The sequence below is a fragment of the Procambarus clarkii genome, chromosome 14, assembly GCF_040958095.1.
Source record: "Procambarus clarkii isolate CNS0578487 chromosome 14, FALCON_Pclarkii_2.0, whole genome shotgun sequence".
Lineage (NCBI taxonomy): Eukaryota > Metazoa > Arthropoda > Malacostraca > Decapoda > Cambaridae > Procambarus > Procambarus clarkii.
In genome coordinates this window covers 1122848-1147554 of record NC_091163.1, presented here as the reverse complement: position 1 = coordinate 1147554, position 24707 = coordinate 1122848, and the positions used below count along the sequence as shown (strand labels likewise).

Below are 24707 nucleotides of genomic sequence, written 5' to 3'. Positions count from 1 at the left end.
TCGAGCAACTATGGTGCTTCACCACCTCTACAGAAGCACGTGACACTCCTCTTCACTGCTTCCCCTCACAGCTCGAGGTCCTCTGCTCCACCACCTTGGAGTCTCATCAATTACTTCATCTGTGCTGGCTTCGAAGTTCTCAACAACTTCTTCCCCAAAGACAAACCTGCAACCCATCGACACTCCAATAAAAATGTTTCCCCTTCAACACATAAACAAAAATAATCACACAATATGTTTGCCTCAAACCTCTATCTGTCCTCTACATACTGTGAGAGTGGACTCCCCCGTTTTGGGCAGGTCCATACTCCACCTCGCCTGGCGGGTGTGAGTCACACTGGGAGGGTCCTTCGCCATCAGGAGCCGGGCTCCCTCAGTTGCCTGCCAGCGCTCAGAGGAGGTGGATGTCGCTCCGTGTTCCTCCCTCTCCACTCTCTTATTTCAGGCTTTCTGCCTCACCAAAACATGTCTAACTTATCAATAAACATTGCTACTGTCGCTGGGAACACGACCAACTACATGCAACCACTATGAACTGGCGTATATCGTGCTTACCACAGATTGTCTGGTCGAGGGCGCTCCTCCCTCTGACGAAGCTTGGTCAGGGCGCTTCCTCGGTCTGCAATAATACCTCTGGGCGGTTTAATAAACACTTCTCATCGCCCAGGACTTGATACCACACGTCCCCAACTCGATTCCACAGCTGGTACGTCTGCACACTTCTCTTCTCTTCGAGATATATTACTAGGGGTTCCCTTCTGACGGGAGCTCAACGGAGCGCGGCTTTCCCCCTGCGATGTCTGGCCTCAAGTGAGGTCAAAGCCCCTCCAGAAGCGAGCCTCACGCCTCCAGCAAAATGTCCACATCTCCTAGCCAGTCATTTATCTGTTTTCTTCTTCATTGCCCATAATCTCAAATTGTTATATATATCCAAGCAACTATTTTACATATGTGTTATCACCTCAATATTTGCTAGACCTTCTAATCAGGTCAGGCTTGATGAATAACTCTCAAGGAGGGAGACTCGTTTCTCCTGCAGGCTGAGATCATAACAGGGGTGAGACCTCAGAATGGCGTGACGTCACCAGTGGAGTCCCACAGGGCTCTGTACTTGGACCTATCCTGTTTCTGATATACGTAAATGATCTCCCAGAGGGTATAGACTCATTCCTCTCAATGTTTGCTGACGACGCCAAAATTATGAGGAGGATTAAGACAGTGGAGGACAGCTTGAGGCTTCAAGAAGACCTGGACAAGCTGCAGGAATGGTCGAACAAATGGCTGTTAGAGTTTAACCCAAGCAAATGCAATGTAATGAAGATAGGGGTAGGAAGCATTAGACCAGATACAAGGTACCATTTGGGAGATGAAATACTTCAAGAGTCAGAGAGAGAGAAAGACCTGGGGGTTGATATCACCCCAGACCTGTCCCCTGAAGCTCATATCAAGAGGATAACATCAGCAGCATATACCAGGTTGGCTAACATAAGAACGGCCTTGTATAAGGACGGAACTTGTATAAGGAATCTTTCAGAACATTATATACCACATATGTCAGACCAATCCTGGAGTATGCGGCTTCAGCATGGAGTCCATATCTAGTCAAGCATAAGACTAAACTGGAAAAGGTTCAAAGGTTTGCCACCAGACTAGTACCCGAGCTGAGAGGTGTGAGCTACGAGGAGAGACTACGGGAATTAAACCTCACTTCGTTGGAAGACAGAAGAGTTAGGGGGGACATGATCACCACATTCAAGATTCTCAAGGGAATCGACAGGGTTGATAAAGACAGGCTATTTAACACACGGGGCACACGCACTAGGGGATACAGGTGGAAACTGAGTGCCCAAATGAGCCACAGAGATATTAGAAAGAACTTTTTTAGTGTCAGAGTGGTTGACAAATGGAATGCATTAGGAAGTGATGTGGTGGAGGCTGACTCCATACACAGTTTCAAGTGTAGATATGATAGAGCCCAGTAGGCTCAGGAACCTGTACACCTGTTGATTGACAGTTGAGAGACGGGACCAAAGAGCCAGAGCTCAACCCCCGCAAGCACAACTAGGTGAGTACAACTAGGTGAGTACTCAATCAGAACAGCATTCAGGAACCTGTGTAAGGAATCATTCAGAATCTTGTATACCACATATGTAAGACCAATCCTGGAGTATGCGGCCCCAGCATGGAGCCCGTACCTTGTCAAGCACAAGACGAAGCTAGAAAAAGTTCAAAGGTATACCACTAGACTATTTCCAGAACTAAGAAGCATGAGTTACGAGGAAAGTCCGCAAGAGATGCACCTTACTACACTGGAAGACAGAATAGTAAGAGGAGACATGATCACTACCTACAAAATTCTCAGGGGTATTGACAGGGTAGACAAGGATAAACTATTCAACACTGGTGGCACGCGAACAAGGGGACACAGGTGGAAACTGAGTACCCACATGAGCCACAGGGACGTTAGAAAGAACTTTTTCAGTGTCAGAGTAGTTAACAGATGGAATTCATTAAGCAGTGATGTGGTGGAGGCTGACTCCATACACAGTTTCAAATGTAGATATGATATAGCCCAGTAGGCTTAGGAACCTGTACACCAGTTGATTGACAGTTGAGAAACGGGACCAGAGAGCCAGAGCTCAACCCCTGCAAGTACAATTAGGTAGTACACACACACACACACACACATATACACACAACTAGGTGAATACACACACACACACACACACATATACACACAACTAGGTGAATACACACACACACGCGCGCGCGCGCGCACGCACACATGCCCGGTTGGTGCCGGACGAACCGGGCTGTAGTTGATATGTGGGCTTGCGGGTCGCTTCAAGCAACAGCCTGTTGAACCGAGTTATTACAAGTCGAACCTGGCCTTGGGCCGGGTTCGGGGAGTAGAACAACTCTCAGAGCCCCATCAACCAGGTATTATCTAGATACATATTCCCCATCCTATTTTTTCTGAAAAAACGGCAAATAGCTTCAGTTAAGAAGGACTGATTTTTGTTTCAGAGTTTCCATAATTAAGTTCGATCAAAATGCTGCTTAACAATAAAATAATCATGTTCCTGGGCGTGTTCAAGACCTGGCTGGGCGTGGAGTACCTGATAGCCCGCAGCTACTGCCACCTGGCGGCCGTCTACCTGGACCTGAAGGAGACCAGGTTCAGGGGTGCCCTCGCGTCCTGGCCTCTCCTTGGTTTCCTGGTCCCCGGCTCCAGGCAGCAGCAGGAGGACCTGACCCGGGGCACAGTGATGTGGACCTGGCTCGCCTCGCTGCCTGTGGTCTGGCGACTGGTTCCTCGTCACCTGCAGGTGACAAGGAATGGGATCTTGACCTGGCTGCCCCTGGTTGGCTCCATCCTCCGCCTGGAGACCCTCAAGAGGCAGGTGGTAGTCCTCAGGGCGCAGGCGCAGCTGGACGACAACAACTTGTTAATTTCCCTGGTTTTGGCGGGAATGATCTGCTTCGCTTTTCTGCTGGTGTTGGCGGGAAATGCCTTCCGGCTACGTGGCTTACACGAGTGGTATTCCGGACACGGGCAGGAACCTCCCGAAGAACTATCGGCCAGCAGGGAACCCTCGACCAGCAGGGAACCCTCGACCAGCAGGGAACCCTCGACCAGCAGGGAACCCTCGACCCGCAAGGAACCTTCGACCCGCAGGGAACCCTCGACCAGCAGGGAACCTTCGACCCGCAGGGAACCTTCGACCAGCAGGGAACCCTCGACCAGCAGGGAACCCTCGACCCGCAGGGAACCCTCGACCAGCTGGGAACCCTCGACCAACTGGGAACCCTCGACCAACTGGGAACCCTCGACCAGCTGGGAACCCTCGACCAGCTGGGAAACCTCAACCAGCTGGGAACCCTCGACCAGCAGGGAACCCTCGACCAGCAGGGAACCCTCGACCAGCTGGGAACCCTCGACCAGCAGGGAACCCTCGACCAGCAGGGAACCCTCGACCAGCAGGGAACCCTCGACCCGCAAGGAACCTTCGACCCGCAGGGAACCCTCGACCAGCAGGGAACCTTCGACCCGCAGGGAACCTTCGACCAGCAGGGAACCCTCGACCAGCAGGGAACCCTCGACCCGCAGGGAACCCTCGACCAGCTGGGAACCCTCGACCAACTGGGAACCCTCGACCAACTGGGAACCCTCGACCAGCGGGGAACCCTCGACCAGCTGGGAAACCTCAACCAGCTGGGAACCCTCGACCAGCAGGGAACCCTCGACCAGCAGGGAACCCTCGACCAGCTGGGAACCCTCGACCAGCAGGGAACCCTCGACCAGCAGGGAACCCTCGACCAGCAGGGAACCCTCCACCAGCTGGGAACCCTCGACCAGCAGGGAACCCTCGACCAGCTGGGAACCCTCGACCAGCAGGGAACCCTCGACCAGCTGGGAACCCTCGACCAGCAGGGAACCCTCCACCAGCAGGGAACCCTCCACCAGCAGGGAACCCTCCACCAGCAGGGAACCCTCCACCAGCAGGGAACCCTCCACCAGCAGGGAACCCTCGACCAGCAAGGAACCCTCGACCAGTGGGGAACCCTCGTTCACCGTAGAAGATTTGGGTCCTTCACTAACCACAGATGATTTGGGTTCCCCACTAACCATAGAGGATTTGGGTCTCCCACTAACCACAGAGGATTTGGGTTCCCCACTAACCATAGAAGATTTGGGCTCCTCACTAACCACAGAAGATTTGGGTTCCCCACTAACCATAGAATATTTAGGTTCCCCACTAACCATAGAAGATTTGGGTTCCCCACTAACCACAGAAGATTTGGGCTCCTCACTAACCACAGAAGATTTGGGTTCCCCACTAACCATAGAATATTTGGGTTCCCCACTAACCACAGAAGATTTGGGTTCCCCACTAACCACAGAAGATTTGGGCTCCTCACTAACCACAGAAGATTTGGGTTCCCCACTAACCGTAGAAGATTTGGGTTCCCTACTAACCATAGAAGATTTGGGCTCCTCACGAACCACAGAAGATTTGGGTTCCCCACTAACCGCAGAAGATTTGGGTTCCCTACTAACCATAGAAGATTTGGGCTCCTCACTAACCACAGAAGATTTGAGTTCCCCACTAACCATAGAATATTTGGGTTCCCCACTAACCATAGAAGATTTGGGTTCCCCACTAACCACAGTAGATTTGGGTTCCCCACTATCCACAGAAGATTTGGGCTCCTCACTAACCACAGAAGATTTGGGTTCCCCACTAACCATAGAATATTTGGGTTCCCCACTAACCATAGAAGATTTGGGTTCCCCACTAACCATAGAAGATTTGGGTTCCCCACGAACCATAGAAGATTTGGGTTCCCCACTAACCATAGAAGATTTGGGTTCCCCACTAACCATAGAAGATTTGGGTTCCCCACTAACCATAGAAGATTTGGGTTCCCCACTAACCATAGAAGATTTGGGTTCCCCACTAACCATAGAAGATTTGGGTTCCCCACTAACCACAGAAGATTTGGGTTCCCCACTAACCACAGAAGATTTGGGTTCCCCACTAACCACAGAAGATTTGGGCTCCTCACTAACCACAGAAGATTTGGGTTCCCCACTAACCATAGAATATTTGGGTTCCCCACTAACCATAGAAGATTTGGGTTCCCCACTAACCATAGAAGATTTGGGTTCCCCACTAACCACAGAAGATTTGGGTTCCCCACTAACCATAGAATATTTGGGTTCCCCACTAACCATAGAATATTTGGGTTCCCCACTAACCGGAGAAGATTTGGGTTCCCCACTAATAATAGAAGATTTGGGTTCCCGACTAACCACAGAAGATTTGGGTTCCCCACTAACCACAGAAGATTTGGGTTCCCCACTAACCATAGAAGATTTGGGTCCCCCACTAACCACAGAAGATTTGGGTTCGACCAGCAGGGAACCCTCGACCAGCAGGGAACCCTCGACCAGCAGGGAACCCTCGACCAGCAGGGAACCCTCGACCAGCAGGGAACCCTCGACCAGCAGGGAACCCTCGACCAGCAGGGAACCCTCGACCAGCAGGGAACCCTCGACCAGCAGGGAACCCTCGACCAGCAGGGAACCCTCGACCAGCAAGGAACCCTCGACCAGTGGGGAACCCTCGACCAGCAGGGAACCCTCTACCAGCAAGGAACCCTCGACCAGCAGGGAACCCTCGACCAGCAAGGAACCCTCGACCAGTGGGGAACCCTCGTTCACCGTAGAAGATTTGGGTCCTTCACTAACCACAGATGATTTGGGTTCCCCACTAACCATAGAGGATTTGGGTCTCCCACTAACCATAGAGGATTTGGGTTCCCCACTAACCATAGAGGATTTGGGTCCCCCACTAACCATAGAAGATTTGGGTTCCCCACTAACCGTAGAAGATTTGGGTCCCCAAGTAATCGCCACATATACCATGGGAGAAGTGAATCCCACGTACATCGTGGAAGAAGTGAACTCTCCGTCTACTGAGGAAGATTTGGAGTCCAAGCTCACCTTAGAAGAATGGAACCCCACGCTCGCCATGGGTTACTTCACCCATGAACCCTTGGTCAATGTAAACATGACCATGTACTCACTCGATGGTTGCTTTGATTTGCAAATCAGCTTTAAAGTGAATTACCCTGAGAAATATTTAGTGGCAGAATGTGACGTGCTCATTAAGAGCCGACCCAAGCGGGAGGGGGAGGGTGGGTGTTCTTGGATGAAGTGGCTCCACCGGCAGCTTACCGACGTTGATTACATGACTTCTCAACTGCAGTTCTTGAAGGAATGTGGTAACATTTCGGAAAATGGTGTTGCGTATTGGTTTGAGTCGTTAGTAAGCACGGCCATAAGGATCCAGAGATTCCAAAACTCGAGGACCGATGGCGCGTCCCTGAAAGGTGGCTCTTTAACGTCTAGCTATTAAGGTTGAAGAGCCAGCTGATTCTTCCCAGGAAGTGAAGAGCCAGCTAGTTCTTTCCCGGAAGATGGCGAAGAGCCAGTCGACTTTTTTCTGTTTGGTATCTTTAGTTTTTTTTCAGGAAAAAAAGGAGGCTTGTCGAAGCTACCTTTATTTGTTTTGGGGATTTTGTCGAGCTGGATTTTGAAATTGATTTGAAATTGATTTTGAAATTGATTTTGAACCGCCTACCCGCCCCTCGGCGGGTAGGCGGTTCCTTGGGTTCAATTCTATGGGTGAAAAAGCATCTTCTGTTTTCCGTCCTACATTGAGCTTGTTAAGTTTGCAACAAGTTTGTTTGTTTGAGCTTGTTAAGTTTGCAACAGACATAACAGTTTCTCTGTTATGTCTGGTTTGCTGTGTTGTTAGCCCCCCCCCCCTCAACCACTTGGGCTGGTTGGTAGAGCGACTGTCTCGCTTCATGCAGGTCGGCGTTCAATTCCCGACCGTCCAAGTGGTTGGGACACCATTCCTTTCCCCCACCGTCCCATCCCAAATCCTTATCCCGATCCATTCCCAGTGCTATATAGGCATAATGGCTTGGCGCTTCTCCTGATAATTCCTTCCTTCCTAGCCCCCCCCCCGGCCCTCAGTCGTTCCTGGCATTAGAATCGACTTAGTTCAGGAATATTAGTTGTCCGACGTTGAACTTTCTCTAAAGCAGGTACTGTATATCCTTCTGAAGACGAAGTCGCTGTGCTTGGATACAACAATCTAAGGAAAAACAAGAAGAAATTCTGACTTTACCTTTCTATTTTTATACCCCTTCTTACTATTCTTCCTTTTCATTCCCTCATTTCTATCTATCCTCTGCTGATTCTCTTAATTTTTACTTTTTCTCTTTTCTTACGCTTTTTCTATTATTCTTTCCTCTCATCTTCTTTCTTTCATAGTATTACCGTCATCCCCTATATAGTCGTAATAGCTTAGCGCTTCCTTCTGATTATTACCTTACCTGAGGGCCATTAACACTAGTGGCCTCGACGAGGACAGAAAGCCGGCGGCTTGTCGAAGGTCCCCCCATTTGTCCTGATGATCTTTTCAAGTTTGACGTTAAAATGGAACAGTTTTTGGCATTTACGGCTTCGGCAGGTACCTTACCTTGAGGTTACCTTGAGGTAACCCACTCCAGACCAGGCCGACACCACTGCGCAACTCCATAGTCTCCTGAGACTGATGGATGCCTACTACTACCTTGAGATGATTTCGGGGGCTTAGCGTCCCCGCGGCCCGGTCATCGACCAGACCTGCTCGTTGTTGGACTGGTCAACCAGGCAGTTGGACGCGGCTACTCGCAGCCTGACGTATGAGTCACAGCCTGGTTGATCAAGTATCCTTTGGAGGTGCTTATTAAGTTCTCTCTTGAACACTGTGAGGGGTCGGCCAGTTATGCCCCTTATGTGTAGTGGAAGCGTGTTGAACAGTCTCGGGCCTCTGATGTTGATAGTTCTCTCTTGAACACTGTGAGGGGTCGGCCAGTTATGCCTCTTATGTGTAGTGGAAGCGTGTTCAACAGTCTCGGGCCTCTGATGTTGATAGTTCTCTCTTGAACACTGTGAGGGGTCGGCCAGTTATGCCCCTTATGTGTAGTGGAAGCGTGTTGAACAGTCTCGGGCCTCTGATGTTGATAGTTCTCTCTTGAACACTGTGAGCGGTCGGCCAGTTATGTCCCTTATGTGTAGTGGAAGCGTGTTGAACAGTCTCGGGCCTCTGATGTTGATAGTTCTCTCTTGAACACTGTGAGGGGTCGGCCAGTTATGCTCCTTATGTGTAGTGGAAGCGTGTTGAACAGTCTCGGGCCTCTGAAGTTGATAGTTCTCTTTTGAACACTGTGAGGGGTCGGCCAGTTATGCTCCTTATGTGTAGTGGAAGCGTGTTGAACAGTCTCGGGCCTCTGATGTTGATAGTTCTCTCTTGAACACTGTGAGGGGTCGGCCAGTTATGTCCCTTATGTGTAGTGGAAGCGTGTTGAACAGTCTCGGGCCTCTGATGTTGATAGTTCTCTCTTGAACACTGTGAGGGGTCGGCCAGTTATGTCCCTTATGTGTAGTGGAAGCGTGTTGAACAGTCTCGGGCCTCTGATGTTGATAGTTCTCTCTTGAACACTGTGAGGGGTCGGCCAGTTATGTCCCTTATGTGTAGTGGAAGCGTGTTGAACAGTCTCGGGCCTCTAATGTTGATAGTTCTCTCTTGAACACTGTGAGGGGTCGGCCAGTTATGTCCCTTATGTGTAGTGGAAGCGTGTTGAACAGTCTCGGGCCTCTAATGTTGATAGTTCTCTCTTGAACACTGTGAGGGGTCGGCCAGTTATGCCCCTTATGTGTAGTGGAAGCGTGTTGAACAGTCTCGGGCCTCTGATGTTGATAGAGATCTCCCTCTCTAAGTACCTATTGCACCTCAGCTATTCAACGGGGGTATTCTGCACATCCTGCCATGTCTTCTGGTCTCATGTGATGTTATTTCTGTGTGCAGGTTTGGGACCAGCCCCTCTACTATTTTCCACGTGTAAATTATTATGTATCTCCCCCGCCTGCCCTCAAGAGAATACAGATTTAGGCTCTTTAGTCGGTTCCAATAGTTTAGATGTTTTACTGAGTGGATTCTAGCAGTAAAGGATCTCTGCACGCTCTCTAGGTCAGCAATTTCTCCAGCTTTGAAAGTGTTTACTGAAACGTGGTTAAAAAAGGACACTTCTCAACTTTACAACATACCTAACTACTCAGCTATTTACAACTGTCGTCTTATACAAAGAGGTGATGGTACTTCTCTTTACTACCACCAAGAACTGACTTGCTTGGAAGTAATTAAATCTAGAGACCCTTATGGAGAGTATATATTTGCCTGTTTCAGAGTCAAGGGTAACGATGCTGTCTTGACTGTGGGAGCAGTCTACAGGATTCCTAACACTGATGTGACTGAAATTAACACTAACCTTAGAAATCTAATACTAGAGAACAGGCTGAACAAAAACCACTTAATTATTTCTGGGGACTTTAACGTTGACCTCTGCGAGCCTGAAAACCCTGCTGCTAGTTTCCTCAACTGTATGAATTCCTGCTTCCTCATACCCTTAATCACTAGACCTACTAGAATCACTGATAGTACTGCCACAGCTCTTGATCACATCTGGACCAACATAACCTCTCCACTTACTTCAGGCATAATCATCGAGAGCACTACAGACCATTACCCCACATTTCTCCTAACCAACATTAACAAACCACCTCTAGAGGCAAGGGAGATAAGCTTTAGGCTGCACAATGAAAATTCTATAGGCAATTTTATAGCTGCTGCTGCTAATATCAACTGGGAGTCTGAATTAGGTAACATAGGGGACATCAACCTTGCAGTGCAATCTTTTCTTCAAAAAACTCTCAGTCTTTATAACACCCACTGTCCTATGCCAACGAAACAAGTCACAACTAAAAGGCTAAACAATCTGTTACGACCCTGGGTTCCTCAGTGGAAACCAGAGGTCAAAACTGAGCTTTAATTGTAATTTAAGTGTAATTACGGGTCTTGGCTTCAATTGTTGATGCGTTATTAACTGGCCGGGCACTATAGAACGCGTGGATAAGTAATTGTTAACTGTTGACCGGGTATCAATGTAATACTTGTCGATAAACTCCCCAGTCACTACCATGTGTCTCGCCACTCTTCACGCCAGGGATGCCTCCTCTCTCACAATGGCGTCTCCGCCTCCCTCAACCCGTCTCTCGCATTCACCACAGAAATTATTAATCACGCGCAATTATGGATGTAATACGTTAATGAAAACTGGGTTGCAATTATATGGACTTAAATATTATCATATTCTCGTTTTATGGTGTTAAACGAGAAATGGAGAAGATTTTATTTTCTCCATGGCATTCGCACGTAACAGATAAAACTGTTACTTGATAACAATTTCAGTTAATAACTCTCGGTTTTGGATTATTGGGAGTTATATTATCCGTAGGTAATTATTACACGGAATACTGATAATTTTTAGAGAACCACATTCAATTCTCTAACACATTGGTAATAAACGTGTCTATCTAGACATTATCTGACGCAATGTTGCTACTCGATTTCATGAGAATTCTAGCACTAATACGCAGATGAAATGGTTTAATTTATATTTACACTACCATTAGTGAAATTAATAACTACTGTAGTTAGTATATAATGATGATGATTTATTATAATACAATAGTAGTTTATTAGTGTTGGAAATTTCCAACATAACTCCGGGGGAGAAAACTCGGGTCGCAGTGCAATGTTGAGTACTGACGTACCTATCCCGAAGTTAGTATTATTGTTAGTATGTTAGTACGTTAGTACACACATAACGGATGTCCCATAATTATCAAGAACATACAAGAATTTAAGTCTTGTAAAGGAACTCATGTTGAATGAAAACATGTAATTGTGAATCATCTAAAGTTAATGACTAATAAAGCCTACAATGTACTCTAACTGGTGTCGCAATGACGTGTAACGGTTATGTTACTAAGTCTTAACCCCCTCCCCGCTCAGCTCGTTGTCGCCGTGTGGGGGCTTAGTGGGCGGCTGTCGGAGCGTGATGCTCCTTGGGACAGTCCTCTGTCCTTTCTAGCCTTGTGCTCCTGCTGCCGTCCTCTCCAATTCTGCTGGGCATCTTTTCCTTTTCCTTCTGTTTCGTTTTTCTCCCCCCTCTTCTCCTATCTGCTTGCCGTTTCCTGCCGACCTTTTGCTCGTTCTGGTTCTTCCCTTGGACTTCTTCTATTTTGACGCCCGGGTGCTTGAGGAGGCATACTCTTGCACCCGTAGACCTGTAGTACCCGACGTCGAGAGCGAGGGGGAACCTTTTATTGTCAATCCCCCTTTCGTCACTGAACCCGATCTCGACGGACTGTCGGTTTCTTAAGGTGGCGTTTGTGGGGCGTATACTCACGACGCACCCCTAGGGGGCCCCGGCAAGATCAGCGATAGCTTCTTGTTGGGTGTCCTGCCTCTAATTGTGGCTCCATGGTGGGTGTGGGGGCACATTCGTGAATGAATTCTTCTTTTCGTAATGATGATGACCCCTGTTTCGGCTGCTTCTGGTTTACCTTCTCAGGCTCGTGGGGTGGGCGACCAAGCCCCCGAGTCGGTCCGTATTGGAAGACCGGGCTCTGTAGCCTCCGCTGCATTGGGCCCCGACCTTGCTCCTCCTTTGGCCTCTCTGACTCCTTCCCCTGGCTCCCCTCCCTCCTCTGTGGTTGGGTCGAGCCCCAAGCCCCCCAGTGGTGACTACCTCGTCCCCTGGCGCGGCTCCTTCTCGCGTTGTAACTACTGCGCCTTTTAACCCCTCTCTCTCTGGGGATTCTCACCGCCGTCCTCGTCACGGCCGCCCTCGCTCGATTCCTTCCAGTTCTGCTACCTATCAAGCCTTGTTTGGTCCTGCTTCGTGGGCCAAATATTTTGATCTCCTCCCTCTTGATTCTGCGCCTCCTGACGATTTCTCCCTCCATCGACATCTCGTTGATTCCGTGGATGCCTCCATTACTTTCAACCCCACTCGTCTCAGTACACGTGTCTGTTACGAATCTAACTAGGATTCTGCCATTACTCTTGATTCTCATATTACTTTATTGTCTTGTTCTTAATATAGCATCTAGTTGTATGATATAAGATTTTGTATGTTATATATATATATATTATAGCATGCAGTAGTGTGCATGAGTTACATTATATTGTGTGAGGCTTTTGGTGTTAATTTCTCATGTAGTTTCTCCGTGTGGGCGGTTGACCATATTTGGATATGGCCAGTGTGGGAACATTGTTGTCAATTGAGTGTTTATAGTTTCACCTTAAATTATGCCCATATTTGGTTTCTGTATTATTGTATGGAATGTTGTACCAGTGTTACTACTCTTTAGTTTAACAATGTTTTGAATATTAGTGCTGCATTTTATTATTAGATTTTCCACAATGTTTTGTGTGGACGGTTAGTTGATTTTTTGGTAGACGCTTGGCCTGCGGTCCAAGGCGTGGGCAGAAGCGTGGCGGCTGAAGTCGAGAGGAGATGTGTTTTAAGTTAAGTCATTGGTCACTGTTATTTTAGCCCATATAAATGTTAATTATCTGGTTAGATGATATTGTATATATCTCTCTAATTAATCCATGTCTTAGTGATAGTGCTCATGTCTCAATAAGGAGGTTATTCTATGATTTGCATGCTGAAGAATATTTCTGGTTATTATTTATACATTTAAGTGTTATACGTTTGTCCCCCTTAGCATAAATATATTGTTCTCCATTTTATGCAGTGGTGTATATTTACCCCTAGACAGTTGTTGGCAAGGCCGATTTATTACCTTTTTATTGCACTGCGGGGAGAAGAACCTTGTTTAGTCTCAAGGGTGGTAACAAATGGGGGCCTGTGTCCGGGAGAATAAGCCTTAATTCCCTGTAATGTTGTTCAATTAACAGTGCTAATTATTAATAGCAATTGCCTTCCTAGGTACTCTGTGATTATCTAGTGACACCTAATCAAGCCTGTGAAATTATCTGTTCAATCTGAGCTGCTGTGAAAACTTCTCAACGCTTCACGATTTGAGGTAAGTGTTTAGCTTGTGCCAGGGGCCAAGCATAATTTTCAGTGTTGTTTCAAGTGTAAGTTGTGATTATTGAGCCAACCATGGAGGATCAGGTTGCTGCGCTGGTAGATCAGCCAAATTTTGGTAAAATTAAAGACTTAAAGAAGTCTGGTTTGTTATTGCTGGCTGATAGATTGAACATAGCAGTTTCCAGTAAAATGTTGAAAGCTCAAGTGTTAAGAGTGATTGTCACACACTTGGTGGAGGAGGAGAGACTTGAAGAAGAGTGTTTGGGAGAGTTAGAAGAAGAGTCAAGTGACAAGGTGGCAATCTTAAAGTTGGAGTTGGAGACTCAATTAGAAATGGCTAGGCTGGAAGTAGACAAGCAGAGGTTGGAAGCAGACAAGCAGAGGTTGGAGTTGCAGAACCAGACCAAACACCTTGAGTTGGAGGCTCAGTTAAGACTAGCAGAGCAGCAGACTAGACAATTAGAAATTCAGCAGAGTATGGCTGAAAATAATAACAGGTTAGAACAGCAGAGAATTGCAGCAGGGCAAGGTAACACTAGTAATAATCCAGAGAGTACAAATAGTTCTTCTAAGTACAGTAAACATGTAGAATTACCTAAGTTTAATGAAGAAGATCCAGAAATATTTTTCTTGCACTTTAAGAAACTAGCAGTCAGCATGAACTGGCCTGTCGATCAATGGGTTAGCATATTACAAGGACAATTTAAGGGTAAAGCTCAAGAGGTATTTGCATCTTTGCCGGCTGAGAATTCGTTCGATTTTAAATTTGTTCAGCAGAGTATTTTGAATGCTTACCAGCAGATCCCAGAGGCACATAGAATTAAATTCAGAAGTTTAAAAAGAGCACATGACCAGACTATTTCTGACTTTGTAAGAGTAAAATTAAATCACTTTGACAGATGGATTAAAGCACTTAATATTACAGAGTTTGAGACTTTAAGAGACCTCATAGTAACTGAGGAAGTAGTGGGATGTCTACCAGAGAAATTAGCTTTATTTATGGCTGAAAATTAACAAACCACTGATCTTATCAAATTAGCCAAGCTAGCTGATGAACATGAACTACTTACAAAAGTACCTTTCAGAGCACCAATTAACCATTTTAATGTTAAAACTAATCATTATGCTCATAAAAACCATGTTATCCAGACTCGACCAGCTACTTCACCTTCTACCCTTAACCCTTCTCCTGTAAAGCCTAAATCTGAGAAACCGACAGGGTTGTCACCCTCAAGTAATGTAGTGATTAAGCCTGCAGTGGGTTCGGCTGTTCCGACCACTAGCAGGTATTGCACGCATTGCAGGAGAAGAGGTCATGTGGTAAATTCATGTTATGCTTTGTACCCTGAGTTGAGACCAACTGGTCTAATTTTGAGTAGGGGTTTGCAAACCATTAATGCCAATGTTGCTCCAGTCATGCCCAAGTGGATGACTAATTTTGATCCATACCTACATTCGGGAACCCTACTATGTACTAGTGGAACCTGGAAACCAGTCCAGTTGTTAAGGGACACTGGTGCTTCCCAGTCTTTAATTTCTCGCCGTGTTCTTACTGATGTTAGCACAGAAGACACTGGAGAGGTAGTGTTATTACAGGGACTTGGAGGGCATATCTTGGCGTGTACCATTAATTAAGGTTAACCTGAATTCTTCTATTACACCAGGTTGGTGCACTGTAGCAGTCAGTGAGCAGTTGCCCATTCCTGGGATTGATATCATTGTAGGTAATGATTTTGACAAGTGTCAATTTAGTGGGACCGATTGTCCTGTTATGTATACTAAACCTAATGCAGTACTGGCTCAATCAGAGGCGGATGATGGTGTCATTTATCCAGCCTGTGTTGTGACCAGATCCATGGGTAAGCAGAATGTGGTAAGTCCTGCTACTACCAAGGTGGATGTTCTCGAGGCCAGGACCCCTTCAGACAGGGAGGTGGTGGTGGACCTTGAAGATACATTTTTAGCTCACATGGATGTCGAGAGTGAGGCCGGTGCCAAAGCCCTAATTTATTCTGACCCAGATGGTCTGGAAGATGTGGCCCAGGTACCAATTCCTTGCCCGCTCGCTCCAGTTGTAGAGTTCCAGACCTTGCGTAAGTTACAGAGTACTGATCCCAGTCTTGCTGAGTGTTATGCAGAAGCAGCCGACTCCATTGATACTTTGGAGGAGAGTACGGGTTGTTATTTCAAGGATCAATGTCTGATGAGAAGATGGAGACCATCAGGAACTCCCTCATCAGATGATTGTGAGTCTAAAACCCAGCTCGTTGTGCCAACAGAGTATAGGGAGCAGGTATTGCAAGCTGCTCATGATGACCTGATGGGAGGCCATCAAGGCATTACCAGTATGTATCATAAGATCTGTAAACTTTTTTATTGGCCAAAACTTAAAAAAGATGTTGTCAGATATTGCCACAATTGTGTTGTGTGTCAAACTGTAGGTAAGCCTAATCAGACTGTGCCACGAGCACCATTATACCCTATTGTAGTGCCAGAGGAGCCTTTTACTCATGTGGTACTGGATTGTGTCGGACCTTTACCCCGTACCAAATCCGGAAATATGTATATGTTTACCATTCTATGTATGACCACCAGGTTCCCTGAAGCGTATGCTTTACGTAACATTAGAGCATCTACCATTATAAGGCAGTTGGAACGATTTTTCTCACTATTTGGTATGCCCCGTATAATTCAAACTGACAATGGGAGTAATTTTTGTTCCACCACCTTTCAACAATTTTGTAAAACTTATAATATAGCGCACAATTTTTCCAGTCCTTACCATCCTCAGAGTCAGGGGGGAATCGAGCGGTTCCACCAAACTCTCAAGAAAATGTTGAAGGCAACTGGGGAAGATTCACCCAGGCATTGGGATGATAATCTGCCATTTGTTTTATTTGCGGCTAGAGATGGATTGCACAGTGCACTAGGCTGTTCTCCATTTGAGCTGGTTTTCGGACATCAGGTGAGAGGACCTTTAAAGATGTTATATGAAAAATTGTTAGGAGATGTTACAGCCAGGCAGAGTGAGCGTTATCTGACGGATGTCCAGAGCAAGCTGTCCAGAACGAGGGAGTTGGCCTTACGACATCTAAGTGAACAACAACAGGTAATGAAGCAGAAACATGACCAGAGGTTCAAGGCCAAACTCAGAGTTTTTGAGCCAGGAGATTTGGTATTGGTCCTGAAGCCTCGTATGGGTACGTCTATGTCTAATAAATTTGCAGGACCGTATCAAGTATTGAAACGTCTTGGGGAAGTTACTTACAAGGTTTGCCATCCCAAGCAGAAACGACAGACCATGAGTGTGCATGTAAACCGGTTGAAGGCTTATTGTGGGCCTAGTGTTGTGGCTTGTTGTGTTGCTGAGGAGGTAATTCCTGAAGAGTCGAGTGTTGCTGAGGAAGATAGTAATATTTGTTTGTTTAATTCCAGTAGTTCCGGGGAAGAATTGTTAAGTCATTTGCAGGATGAGGAGAGAGCAGAGTTCCAGGACTTTTTGGAGGTGTCTTCTAGCTTGTTTGGGGAGGTCTCCACTCAGACTTCTCTCATTACTCACGATATCACCCTGACAAATGTGACTCCAATTCGGCTGCACCCTTATCGAGTGACACCCGAGAAACGTCGTATCATCCAGGAGGAGGTTGATTATCTTCTTCGACATGGGTTCATTAGACCCAGTCAGAGTTCCTGAGTACAGGTGGAAACTGAGTGCCCAAATGAACCATAGAGACGTTACAAAGAAAGAATTTGTTCAGTGTCAGAGTAGTTAATAAATGAAATGCATTAGGCAGTGATGTTGTGGAAGCTGACTCCATACTGAGTTTCAAATGTAGATATGATAGAGCCCAGCAGGCTCTCGCTGGTTTCTCGCTGGTGTCGAGTCTCTTGCTGTAGCTGTGTCTATCGGGGATTTCTGTGTTGCTGTTTGATAAGATTTCTCTGGTGATGGTTTGGTTGTGGGAAGAGATTATATGTTCCGTAATGGAGCCCTATTGCTATGCATAAGCAACATTATATATATATATATATATATATATATATATGCGGAAAATCCACAGAGAAATATGAAATGAGGTGAACGTATCGGCTTTGTTAAAGCCTTTGTCAACACCAGACTGACTGAGGAGAAGGGAGAAGGGGGGAAGATATATAGGCCGACACCTGACAACCCATCCCATGTCTATTAGTACCAAAACCAGAAGATAAGTGGAGATTAGTAGTGGACTATAGAAAACTCAACCAGGTAACTGTAGTTGATGTTTATCCTTTACCATTATTGGAAGAATGTGTTGATACTATAGGTCATGCTAAATTTGTGTCTAAATTAGACTTATCTAAGGGATATCATCAGATACCTCTTACAGATTTTGCAAGGGAAGTGACAGCATTTATCACTCCTGATGGAGCTTACGAATTTAATGTCATGCCTTTTGGATTAAGGAATGCTCCAGCCACTTTTCAGAAATTAATGAATTCTTTGTTGAAGGATGTACCAGACTGTAGGGCATATTTGGATGACATTGTGATTTTCAGTAAGAATTGGGTAGATCATATGTCCAGTTTAAAGAAATTGTTTAATGTGTTACAACATGCTAATTTGACTGTCAATATGAAAAAATGTAGTTGGGCTAAAGGAACTATAGTGTACTTAGGACATGAGGTCGGACAAGGAAGGATAGTCCCATTGCACGACAAGATTCAGGCAATTGTGGAGTACCCAGTCCTAACAAATAAGAAGTCTGTGCAAAGATTTATTGGAATGTGTGCGTATTATAGGAGGTATTGTAAAAACTTTTCCATTGTTGCTGCACCCATAACAAATCTTTTAAAGAAACAGGTAAAATTTAAGTGGACGCAGGAGTGTCAGAACTCTTTTCAGAAGTTGAAAGGAATTCTCTCTACTTCACCTGTGCTAGCTAGTGCACAGTATGATAAACCTTTTATTCTTCACATAGACGCTTCAGATCTAGGAGCAGGTGCTGTTTTGTTCCAAGTAGGACCAGATGAGTTAGAACATCCTGTTTATTATTTCTCACGTAAGTTTGACAGGACACAAATTAATTACTCTGTAGTTGAGAAAGAAGCACTTTGTTTAATACTGGCAGTGAAGAAATTTGAGACATATTTGTCAGGTAATCAAGTGGTAGTATATACAGACCATAATCCATTGACATTTATCAACTCTATGAAGTGTAAAAACCAGAGAATACTTAGATGGTCATTGATTCTGCAAGAATTCAATATTGTAATTCGTCATATTCCTGGGAGGCAAAATGTTATTGCTGATGCCTTATCCAGGGGATTTCCTGTTGCAGTGCCATAATATGTAGTGTTCTATTCATAAGATGTATGAAATTTTTGTATTTTTTTTACTGTGTGAGATTTCATTGCTTTGCACTTGAATTTTAGTCGAAGCATTTTCATGTTTATTTTCATGTTATATTACATGTTATATTTCATGCAGTCAAAAAAAATGAAATCAACCTTCAGTTAATTTCATTTTTTTTTCTTAGGGGACGGGAGGGATGTTACGAATCTCACTAGGATTCTGCCATTACTCTTGATTCTCATATTACTTTATTGTCTTGTTCTTAATATAGCATCTAGTTGTATGATATAAGATTTTGTATGTTATATATATATATTATAGCATGCAGTAGTGTGCATGAGTTACATTATATTGTGTGAGGCTTTTGGTGTTAATTTCTCATGTAGTTTCTCCGTGTGGGCGGTTGACCATATTTGGATATGGCCAGTGTGGGAACATTGTTGTCAATTGAGTGTTTATAGTTTCACCTTAAATTATGCCCATATTTGGTTTCTGTATTATTGTATGGAATGTTGTACCAGTGTTACTACTCTTTAGTTTAACAATGTTTTGAATATTAGTGCTGCATTTTATTATTAGATTTTCCACAATGTTTTGTGTGGACGGTTAGTTGATTTTTTGGTAGACGCTTGGCCTGCGGTCCAAGGCGTGGGCAGAAGCGTGGCGGCTGAAGTCGAGAGGAGATGTGTTTTAAGTTAAGTCATTGGTCACTGTTATTTTAGCCCATATAAATGTTAATTATCTGGTTAGATGATATTGTATATATCTCTCTAATTAATCCATGTCTTAGTGATAGTGCTCATGTCTCAATAAGGAGGTTATTCTATGATTTGCATGCTGAAGAATATTTCTGGTTATTATTTATACATTTAAGTGTTATACGTTTGTCCCCCTTAGCATAAATATATTGTTCTCCATTTTATGCAGTGGTGTATATTTACCCCTAGACAATTGTTGGCAAGGCCGATTTATTACCTTTTTATTGCACTGCGGGGAGAAGAACCTTGTTTAGTCTCAAGGGTGGTAACAGTGTCGTTGCTGCTCCTTCTCAGGATGCTGCTTCCCGCTTGGCTGCCTTATCCTGCCTTGGCGAGACCCCTGTTCGGGTCGTGAAGAACGCTCAGTTGAATGCCAGTGTTGGCACTATTTTGCTCCCGCCCCATGTTGCGACCGGTGTTCGGGACCTGCGCGACTGCCACGACGATATTCGACATATCCTTGCTGCCCAGGGCCATTCTATTCTCCAGGTGGACACGTTTACTCGTCCCCCTCGTGGTAGTCGCCGTCAACCCCTCCGGGTTGTGAAGATTACCTTTGATGGTAGGACCCTTCCACCCTTTGTCATTCTTGCTTGTGCCAGGTGCTCTGTCCAGGAGTACATTCCTTCTCCTCGGCTCTGCAACAAGTGCTGGAGGTTTGGGCATGGTGCCCTCCGCTGCTCCGGGACTGTCTCTCTCTGTCCTTTGTGTGGTGGCGAAGGTCACTCTAAGTCGGAGTGCACTTCTCCCCAGGCTCGTTGCCTCAACTGCGGTGAGGCCCATCCTGCCTTCTCCCATGCGTGTGTCCATTACAAGCTTGAGGCAGCCGTCCTCAACTTGAAGCACCGGGAGCGTTTATCTTTTCCTGAGGCGAGACGCCAGGTTCGCCGGCTCCCGCCTTATGCTAATATCTCTTATGCTCGCGTGTTGCGCTCTTCCTCTCCTCGTCCTTCCCACCTTCCTCAGACTCACAACCGTTTCCGGGCCTTGGACCCTGATACGCCCACTGCCCCCTCCTCTGTTCCTTTGGGTTCTCTCCCGAAGGATCCTCCTCCTGGTCCTCTGTCTGGGGTTCCCCTTCCTTCTACCCGGTCTGTCGTGTCTCCTGTGTCTTCTTCCTCGTCTCCCTCCGTTCCTCCTTCCCATCCTTCCCCTCCATCTCTTGACTCTCCCCGCCGCCTGTCGGTGCAGGCTGATGTCCATCGCTCTCCAAACGGCCGTCATGTGTGCTCTCGTTCAGCTTCTCCTATTGAGACGCTAGAATCCGTTGCCCAGTACGTGGTTGCTGGGACACCTGTCTCTTTACGTCAGAAGCGTAAACCTGGCTCCTCTCCTTCCTCCTCCCCGGCGGGTAAGAAGGTTTCGCTTTCTTCCTCGGCCCCTACTTCTGCCTCTCTCGCTCCTTCCCCTCCCATTTCGGTGGTTGCGCCCCCTGTTCCTGCTATGGAGGTTTCTTTAGCCCCCGCTTCCCTCTCAGTTGCTGCCCTTGCTGAGGTACGCTCCCCTCTTTCTACCCCTCCTCTTCCTGCTGCTGTCCTTGACTGCTCCTCTCCGTTGTCTCCTCCTCTTCCTCCTCCGGACCCCGCCCACCCACCTCTGATCTGTTCTCCCGTTTCCTTCCCTCCGTCTTTGCTCAGTTTACCCATGCCCCCTAACCCTGACTTTGCTGACCCTGATCCCGACCCTGATATTCTTTAACGTGCTCTGTTGCTCTTTCGCCTTTGTTTCTTCCTTGTTCTCTGTTTTTGTCCTTTCTCTTCTCGTCGTTGTCCATTCTTCAATGGAACGTTCGAGGTTATTACGCTAATTTCCTCGAACTCCAACTTCTGATTTCGCGGTTTTCGCCCCTTTGTGTCTGTCTCCAGGAGCCGATGCTTGGTGCTCGTCCTGGTCGTTTTCGTGGCTATTCCTTTCTCTCCCCCCCCAGCTGTTGCTGGGGCTTCTAATTCTTCTGCTCTTTTGATTCGTGCTGATGTTCCCTTTGTTCCTTTACTTTTTCCTTCACCTCTCCATTGTTCTGCTGCTCGTGTCTTTGTGGGGAAATGGTACACTGTTTGTTCCATTTATCTCCCCCCCGAGTGTCCCGCTTTCTCTTCCTGATTTGAAACACCTCCTAGACTCCTTGCCGGAGCCTGTGCTCCTGCTGGGTGACTTCAATTGTCGTCATTCTCTTTGGGGTGACGTTCTGACGAATACCCGGGGTCGCCTTCTTGAGCCGTTTCTCCTCTCTTCTTCCCTGTCTCTTCTGAATTCTGGTGAGCCCACTCATTTGGACTCTCGGACTCGCACCCTTTCTTGTCTTGATCTTTCTCTCTGCTCTTCTTCTCTTTACTTAGATTTCACGTGGCAGGTTCTTGATGACCTCCATGGAAGTGATCATTTCCCCATCCTTGTTTCCTTTTTCTCTTTTCGCCCTTCCCTCTCTTTCCCTAGGTGGCAGTTTGCTAAGGCGAACTGGACCCTATTTTCCCTCAGTGCTACTCTCTCTGACCTCTCCCTTCTGCCTCTCTCTCGCGCTCTCCTCCTTTTTCATGATACTGTCTTCAACGCTGCCCTCCGCTCTATCCCTCGCTCTTCCTCCCGGGGTCCATGGAAGTGCGTTCCCTGGTGGAATGCGGACTGTGCTCGGGCTGTCCGCTGTAAGCGTGCAGCCTGGAAGAGGCACCGCCGTAGGCAGACGACCGATTCTTTTCTTTTTTTCGGAAAGCGAGTGCGGTGGCCCGTAGGGCCATCCGTACGGCTAAACGTGAATGTTGGGCATCTTATGTCTCAACAATTACGTCCGAAACCCCTCTGGCCCAGATCTGGAAGCGTATCCGCAAGATAGCGGGTAAGTTCGTTCCCGATGTTTCACCGGTCCTTCACCTCCATGATACTCTTGTGGCAGACCCGTTGCAGGTCGCTTCCGAACTGGGTTCCCACTTTTCTTCTGTTAGCTCTGGTCTTCATCTTCCCCAATCTTTCCTTCTTCGTAAACCTTCCTTGAGTCTCGTCCTTTAGATTTCTGCACTCATCTTCAGCTTCCCTATAATGATCCCTTCTCTCTCTCTGAACTTCGTTCTGCCCTGGCCCTCTGCGGTTCTACGGCGGCGGGCTCCGATGGTATTCATTATGAGATGCTTCGCCATCTCCCTCCGAGCACGTCTCAGTATTTACTGAGTCTGTATAATCGGATCTGGGAGTCGTCGTCAGTCCCTGAGGACTGGCTCGATGCCGTTGTCCTCCCTGTTCGCATACCGGGGTCTCTGGGTACTTCCCCCTAAGGACTTTCGCCCTATTGCTCTCACAAGTTGTGTCTGCAAACTCTTTGAACGTATGGTTAACGTTCGTCTGATGTGGTTCCTGGAACACCATCACCTCCTCTCCCCTTCTCAATTTGGTTTCCGCAAGTGCCGCAGCACGACAGATGTCCTGGTGAACTTGGAGGTCTATATTCGTACTGCTTTTGCTGCGAAGACCTCCGTTGTTGCCGTCCTTTTTGACCTGGAAAAGGCTTACGACACCACTTGGCGTTATCATATCCTATCTCAACTTCATTCTTTTGGCCTTCATGGTCATCTCCCTCTCTTTCTCCGCAGCTTCCTCTCTCGTCGTTCCTTTCGGGTGCGCCTTGGTACCGCTCTCTCTGCCTCTTTTCAGCAATACGAAGGTGTGCCCCAGGGTAGTGTTCTGAGCACTACTCTTTTTCTGGTTGCCCTCAATGGTCTTCTTTCCTCTCTTCCTTCTGGTGTCTTCTCCGCTCTCTATGTCGATGATCTTACCCTTTGTTGTCAGGGTGATGATTCGCCTCTCCTTCAACGCCGGCTTCAACTTGCAATTGATGCCGTGTCGTCTTGGGCCACAGATCATGGCTTCAAGTTCTCTACTTCTAAGACTTGTGCCATGACCTTTACGCGGAAACGGGTTGTTCTTCGTCTCTCTTTGTCCCTTTATGGTCATCCCCTTGAATACAAAGATTCCGCGAAGCTTTTGGGGTTATTCCTTGACACTCGTTTGTCTTGGTCTCCCCATATCTCTTACCTCCGTGTTGAGTGCTCTAAGGCCCTTACCCTCCTTCGGGTCTTGTCCCATACTTCTTGGGGGGCAGATAGGCGCACTCTCCTTGCTTTACATTCCTCTCTCGTCCTGTCTAAGCTCGATTATGGTTGCCCTGCTTACTCATCTGCTTCTCCTTCTACTCTTCGCCGTCTTGATGCTTTGCACCATACTGGGTTGCGCCTCAGTTCTGGTGTCTTTCGTTCGACTCCCATCCTTAGCTTGTATGTTGACACTGGCTTCCTGTCTCTCCAGGACCGCCGTGATCGCTACTGTCTTCGCTATCTTGCGCGGTCCTTGCAACATCCTTCCTCTCGCCTCTGTCGTGCTTTAAATTTTACCCCTCCTGCGGTTCCTGTTCCTCTTCACCACCTCCCTCTTTCTGTCCGGTTATCTCGCCTGCAGGATTCTCTTTCCGTTTGTATTTCTGATGTTTCTCCTCATGTTGTTCCTTCTTTGCCCCCGTGGAGGGTCCCTCTTCTGCGGTTTTGTACGTCCTTGACCTGTATCACTAAAGCTTTTACCCCTCCTACGGTTCTAAAACGCCTTTTCCTCGAGCACTTTTCTCCTCACTCCCGCTCCGTTTCTGTCTTCACTGATGGGTCTAAGTCAGCGGACGGTGTTGGCTACTCTGTTGTTTTTCCTGATCACACTTATATGTGTCGCTTACCTCCGGAGACTAGCATCTTTACAGCGGAACTTTATGCTATTCTCTATGCTCTTCGTCTCCTGCTTTCTCGTTGTCAGTCTTCCTTTGTAGTTGTTGTTGACTCTCGTAGTGCCCTCATGGCTCTCGGGTCCTTTAATCCGGTTCATCCAGTAGTTGTCGAGATCCAGCATTGGCTGTTTCTTGTTCACAGTAAATTTAAGTCGGTTGAGTTTTGTTGGGTTCCCAGCCATATTGGTGTGTCTTTAAATGAGCGTGCGGATGCTGCCGCCAAGGAAGCTGTCCGCTCTTGTCCCATCTCTCGTAAAGGCATTCCGTATTCTGACTTTTACCCGGTTATCCATTCCTCAGTCCTTACCCGTTGGCAGGCTTCTTGGTTGTCTGT

The 24707-nt window shown here is 46.9% G+C and overlaps 1 protein-coding gene across 1 annotated transcript; it reads right to left on the bottom strand.

Annotated features, from left to right (window-relative positions):
* Positions 1 to 3319: 3319 nt before the first annotated feature.
* Positions 3320 to 6541, bottom strand: LOC138364650 (uncharacterized). Its single transcript, XM_069324624.1, has one exon. The coding sequence runs from the start codon at positions 6539 to 6541 to the stop codon at positions 3320 to 3322; it is 3222 nt and encodes a 1073-aa protein (XP_069180725.1).
* Between the last annotated feature and the right edge of the window lie 18166 nt (positions 6542 to 24707).